The 6,629-nt window shown below is 34.5% G+C and overlaps 1 protein-coding gene across 4 annotated transcripts; it reads right to left on the reverse strand.

Moving 5' to 3' along the window:
- Nucleotides 1–852: 852 nt before the first annotated feature.
- Nucleotides 853–4,156, reverse strand: LOC120081437 (F-box/kelch-repeat protein SKIP11). Of its 4 annotated transcripts, none has more exons than XM_039036296.1 (3): nt 4,009–4,152; nt 3,662–3,831; nt 853–2,830 (listed from the first exon to the last, which is right to left on the reverse strand). In XM_039036296.1, the coding sequence occupies exon 3, from the start codon at nt 2,746–2,748 to the stop codon at nt 1,441–1,443; it is 1,308 nt and encodes a 435-aa protein (XP_038892224.1). In that variant the 5' UTR covers nt 2,749–2,830; nt 3,662–3,831; nt 4,009–4,152; the 3' UTR covers nt 853–1,440. The 4 variants fall into 4 exon arrangements, with proteins under 4 accessions (XP_038892224.1, XP_038892226.1, XP_038892227.1 ...); XM_039036298.1 differs by lacking the exon at nt 4,009–4,152 and adding an exon at nt 3,500–3,529 and having other exon boundaries at nt 3,662–3,964; XM_039036299.1 differs by lacking the exon at nt 3,662–3,831 and having other exon boundaries at nt 4,009–4,156.
- Between the last annotated feature and the right edge of the window lie 2,473 nt (nt 4,157–6,629).

Below are 6,629 nucleotides of genomic sequence, written 5' to 3' on the forward strand. Positions count from 1 at the left end.
GTGAAAAAGAATGAAAATTCCAAAATTTTGAAACCTGTTTTAAAATTGCACAAATGAAAGAATTTCAGAAAGTGTAAATCTATAAAAATGAGTGTATGATCATTTCAAAAGTTCTCTATGTATATAATTCAAGATTTACCAAGTTAAAAAGAGCTTAATTCAATAGAAATTGATACGAATTTTCACTATAGAAATTGGAGGTTCGATCCTCATCTCCACAGTTGTACTAAAAAAAATCATGAAGTAACTTAAGATATCCAGCATAGACTCATAACTTTCCAACTCAAAATTATACTGCTCCAATCCGACAATTGACCCAATCAGTGTTAAAAGTGTAAAAATGGGTGGACAAAAACATAGACATAGACAATAGGTAAAAGTGTTAGCTATGTCAAAGATGAGCATTATTATAGAGCTCAAAAGGAATCTCTAATAATAGGCTGGAAACCAGTTTCTACGCTAAATCAAAAAAAGACGACAACTAAAAAGTTGAAAAAAAGAGCAAAAGCAAACTCCAAATTGCCTTAACATAATGGAAATCAGTAAAGGAAAAAAAAAAGCACAAAAACAAAATGAGAACCGACATCGAAACTGCAAAGAAATGAGGAGTGATCACTTTTACCATCATTTTCCATTCAAGTAAATATACTTGGCTAATGCAGGCTTTAAATCTGCTGGGTATAATATGAATAAAATAGCAACACTTGCAACTAGTTTTTAAAGGAAAGGAATGTGAACCCTTTTCTTTTATGTTGCTAACACAACTTGTCCAGATGATAAATATGAAGAAGAGGTTCAATGATAAAATTCAAAGAACTGGAGGAAGAATACTCAGTACAACAAACAAAAATGTGCAAAGAAGTCACCACCTCTAACTTATTTCATTTCATGAAGACACATATGATCAAAAGGTCAATGGTAATGTTCATGGAGTGCAGAAAAGTAGAGTCATGTTTACTCATAAAAGCTTCAGGAAAACAGTAACTCAGTGAGCTATGAATTTCTATTGTACTGAATTATTGGGAACTATGATAACTGTCCTAACAAGAAATCAATCTTTGTAATATCTCAAGCCAATAATTGGGGGGAAGGAGGATGCAATATCAATGGAAGAAGCAATAAAAATGAGTCTTTTGAGAGAGAATAAATGATATATATATAATTTTTTTCCTTTTAAGATCGCCTTCCATGGAAAGTTTTCTATAAAATCTTGAGTAAAATCGATTCCTCCCCACGCCTCCCTGCGCAGTGGTTGAAAATATCTGAAGAGAGTATGGGAAATAACTCATCAGCTAAAATCATGTGTAGAAGAAAGAAAACAAACCCATCTTGAGCAATTCATCTGCAAGTTGAAGTGGGAGACACCATCAATTGGAGAGCATAGCAGAACACGTTGGTTTTTTGTTTTTTTTTTTGTCTTTTTTTTTTTTTTTTAAAGTTTCAGCATCCCATCACAGCACAGTTATACACAAAATTTGCAGATGGTTTCCTTGCAAGCAAATCCCACCTTGGAGGTCCTTCACTTGGAACCCATGAATTGAGTTCTATATAACCTTCCCCCATGGCCCTTGGTCCACCAATAACAATAAGCCTATCTCCACAAGCTCTAAATGCAAGCCCCCAACCATTAGTTGAAACTGCTCGTTCAGGCAACCTCCCAACTGTAAACCATTCTCTTCTTTGTTTATCATATTTCCTAACCTCCATATCAGTGTGATCTGCAGCATAGAGTTCATTGTTCACCACAGCAAGAAGAGGCGGTGCTTCGGCTGCAGCTGGCATGTCACTGTCCCTAGCTGCAGCACTACGACCAGGCGACATGTTGGGAATTTCAGTCCATTTTCGAGTTTCTAAATCGTACTCTTCACCACATGTAAGAACCTTAGCCTCACTTCCTCCAACTCCACCAATAACATAGAATTTCTTGTCCATGAAAACCCCAGAACAAAGCTTCCTTGGTTTAGTCATATTTGGAAGCGTCACCCATGTTTTAGTCTCGGAATTGTAAAGCTCAGCAGTGTTAAGAATGTTGCCATTAGAATCACAACCACCAGCTAAAATTGCTATCTCCCCTTTACTAGCAGACCCAAACAAGCATCTGGGATCATTCATACTAACTCCAGGACACCAGGAATTTGTCAATATACTATATCTATAAGTGACATGGGAGTTTAAATCCTTACCAAAAACAAGAAGGTCAGTTCCCACTCCCAAGGACTCCTTATCCGAGCACATGAAACATTCATTCGAATCCATCCTTGGCAAATGCATCCACCTGCGTTGAATTGGATCAAAAGCTTCCCATTCCAGAAGATGGCAAGAGAAGTAAACCCAGTGCTCGATCACGCCGTTCAAACGCCGCAGCTTGTAAAGCTCGCCACTACGAATTAATGAACGGAAACTTCGATTCAAGGAAGCAATAGAACCATAATCAGACCTGGAGCAGCGAATTAAGCAATTAATAGAGTTGTCCCGACCAATGGGAGAGATTAAAGAGCCGGAATCAGAACTATCCCCAGAATCGGACTCATCATTTGGATGATGATTCCTCGAAGATCGAGGTCTGACGTTTCTACCATAAGAACTAGAGGTTCTAACAAACTCATCTCCATCATGATCTGATGGGCGTTTCCCATTTCCCATTCCAACCTCGAGTCGATATGTTAAATTAAAGCAAGCCCACTGAGTTTCTTGCTGGCAAGAGCTTGAGAACACCCTCGACGCTAGAAAGGAGCGATCCTCCAACATATCTCTCTAAGATGCAACCAATTTAAAGCCCGAAATTTCACAATTCCAATCCGATCCGATGTTTCTTCCTTCCTTCTCTTTCCTAGTCAAAAAATAAAATAAAAGAATCCCACAGCTAGAAAGAATCAATAAACCAAAGCCCAAGATCCACTCAAAAATTTGGGGGTAGGGGGTTGTGAAATACAGAACTAGTCGATATAATCAAAACCCAATGCAGCTTTATTACTAAAACTATAAATTTTTTATATAAAAAGATGAAAGCCACAGATTTAGAAACCTAACTTTTCTATCACCAAATCGTGAAATACCCGAGAACAAGCTATTGCTACTGAGAAGGGGAAAAAAAGCAAAGTATCTAAAAAAAATTCCAGGAACTTTTGAAGTAATAAATAATAAACAATTGAAAAATTCTCGCACTGAATTCACCAAACCAATCGTCTCAATTAAGAGTTTAAAATCAAAAAATCGAGAGTAATATAATTAAAAACACAATGCCACAAAACTAGTCCTAAAAACAAAAACACCATCAACAATTGGAGGAAGAAAAAAAAAACAAAACAAACAAACAAACAGGAACAGAGAGAATGAAATCAAAAGCTTGCCCAACTGCACGCCTTTCTTTCCAATCAAATAGAAAAAGGGGAAAAAATGAGGGCAAGAGAAAAACGGATCTCAAAATCTAGATAAAACCCAGAAAATCCCAATAACAGATAAAGAAACCGTCGAAATCAAGAAATCAAAATCAACCCACCTTCCTTATATGGAAGAACAATCGAAAGATCTGATAACGGTAAGGGTATAATCAGAATTAAATTACGAATGAACTGAAATAAGAAAAAACGAGAAAACAAAAAAGTAGAGGGGAAGAGAGAGAAGTAAAAATAATAATAAGAAGAATGAGAAGAGAACTTACTTCTTAATAATGGATAAGAGAAGAAATAAGGCGTTGATTGGAATATTTGAAAGGGGAAAAAAAACTTAACGAACTGGGTGTGTTTGTATTGTCTTTCTGTTCTTGCAGACAAAAAAAATGAAAAACTGTGGTGTTTCTGATGTTGGGGTTCTGCGTCCTTTGGATTCTCTCTGCAAATCAGAGGAAGAGAGAGAGGTAATGGAAAAGGAATTGAGAGATGGAAATGGAGGCTTTGGATTTTGGCTTTCGAGCTCTAAAATTCCTTTGTGGTCCGCTCTTTATTATCTCTCTTTCTTTAAAATAATTTTTTTGAAAAAAAAAATAATAAAGAAAAACAAACAAAATACCTGTTTATGTTATTTCTTTTCTTCTTCTTCTTCTTCTTTCTATCTTAAATTATTGCAAATTACACTTTTGTGTATCCCGCGTGACTCTCTCTGTTCTCTCCTCTGACTCTCACTTAGATTTGATCCTAAAGAAAAAGGGCAAAAAAAAAAAAAAAAAACAAATAAATTCACTCGGAAAAAGGCGGTCGTGGGACCCATTTCTTCCCCGTCAACTTTTCTTTCTTCTTTGCCCTTTCCAGAAGTCGGCAGGTATTCCGTCCAACGGCGGCGGCCGGAGACTGTGTTCTGTTTGGTCCACATTGTACGCAGATCAAAAAGAAGAGATAATTCTCCGGTACTCTGCCACCGAGGCGGCGGTGGGTTGTCAAGTAAAAAATATATATATATATATATATATTCTTTTTACAAGTCAAATTTAACGGACCTCCCGGTAAATTTGGGTTGAAGGAGATTGGATACAGTGCGCACCATCTAAATCTACTACCCTTGCACTCGCTTTCTTATTGGTCGGATCTCGTCTGTTTAATCCATAATCATAATGGACCACTCAGTATAATTTCTTTTTTTAATTTTTATTTTAATTGGATTTTGACTGGTCAAACCCCATTCCCCATCCCATATTAGCCTCAGTAATCAGACTACTAATTAAGGCATTCGTGTCAACTCAACTCCTTATAGTTCTAATCCCATTAATTAATTAAATCACTGCTTTTACGTCATTATTATGATTATTATTATTAACAAAACAACAATTTTGTAGTTTCACATTATCCCACTCATTCATCCAATCAGGTAGTTTTTTGTTTTCTCCATTTTTTTGTTGTATCTAATAAATTTAATTTCTGCACTAATTAAACTTTATTGTTTAAAGTAATTGAATTTAAATTACCTGAGCTTAAAATCTTAAAAAGTCAACTCTCCACCTATTGATGGAAGGAATGGCATTTACTTTACTTTTACAACATCTATTCATCTAATTGCACGAAAGAAATATTTTAGGTTTTTACAATAGCACTTGACATTTAACTCCACTTTATACTTTTTGTCCTAAAAAAAAGGAAAAAGAAAAGAAATAAATAAACCATTTTTCGAGGATAACAAAATAGAAAAGGAATAAAAAAAAAAAAAACGTGTAACAATGGACATAGGAAGGAAAAATAAAAAAGACATTGGGAGGAGTGGAAGGTTGGAAGGTGGAAGTGGTAAACCTATGTAATGTAATTAAGGAGGAAATTTGGGAATAAAAAAGATGCTTGTTAATTTAAACCAACCAAGGGTATATAATTGACTAAACAAAGAAAAAATTAGACAACATGAGTGGACATCTAGAGAGTGGGACCCATTCTCAATTTCTATTTTTTCGTTATGACCATTCTACCCTCCATGACACACCACCCCCTCCTCTCCTCGTCTAATCAAAAAGCATACTTATATATTTTCTTTTTAAAAATTTTGATTTGATGTGATATTCTCTCATCACCCTAGCGTTTTTAATTACAAATTTGTCCCAATTCATTCTAAAATGTTTCTCTCTCTCCGAACTACTTATTTTTATTAAATTAAATTGAAATATAGTTCTTCTTGGTTCGAGATTGTGCCACCCAAATTTGAATAAAATATCAAACTTTTCATTTTATTGATTCCTTTGCCTTTCTCTACAAAATTTCGGACAACATTAACACCAAGGTCTTACTAATTTTTTACGAGTTATTTTTCGAATCTTATACCAATTTTCAAATTTACTATCTTTACCAAATCTTATGTAGTTTTTCAAATCTTGTCCAATTTTTATTTCTACGAATATCTGAATTTCCAAATGACTAGATGGATCTAACACTATGATTTTTAAATTCTGAGAAAGATCCAATTTTGCAACAAGAAAAAAAAATTTAGAAAATATATAAAATTTTAGTGTTAATACAGATTTCACCCATATAAAATAAAAAAGATTAACTATAGTCAATTTCGAAAAACTATTTCGACGAATTTGTTAAAATGATGCTAGTTGTCAGGGATGGAAATTTTTAGATGGTAATTATGACAATTTCTCTATTCAATTGGTGGATGCATTTTCATTTGTTTTTTACCATTTCATCCTCGACTAAAATGGGAATTAGTTTTAAATTACATGAAATGAAAAGTAGAGTTGCTTATTATTTTAATTAAACTTAAAAATGGATATGATGATTTGTGACCGAAACCATCCGTCCGTCCGACCGAACCGACAGTGGCGGCAGTGGTGCGCACGTGTAGTGAAAGGGTTATACTTCCAACATCAACACACTTTGAATTCTCAACTAGAATGCTTTAGTATTTATACATTCTAGGCAATTCTAAATCTATCCATGTGTGACAAAACTTCCCCACTCTTCGTAACTTTTCCTATGGGCCTAAACCCAAGAGTCATTTCCAACAATCCTCATAAATGACTATTACAAAAGTTAACAAGTAAACAATATAAAAGATTATTTGAAAAAAAAAATTCCGTTATGAGCAAATAAAGGAGATCAAACTTAAACATTAATATCTAATGATTTCAATTGATGCACAGTGAAGTAGGGCAACAATCTTGTTAGAAAGAGTGAGTTACCTCTAGAACTTTCAATAATACTGGTTGAGAT

Source organism: Benincasa hispida, chromosome 7, assembly GCF_009727055.1.
Source record: "Benincasa hispida cultivar B227 chromosome 7, ASM972705v1, whole genome shotgun sequence".
NCBI classification, from domain to species: domain Eukaryota; kingdom Viridiplantae; phylum Streptophyta; class Magnoliopsida; order Cucurbitales; family Cucurbitaceae; genus Benincasa; species Benincasa hispida.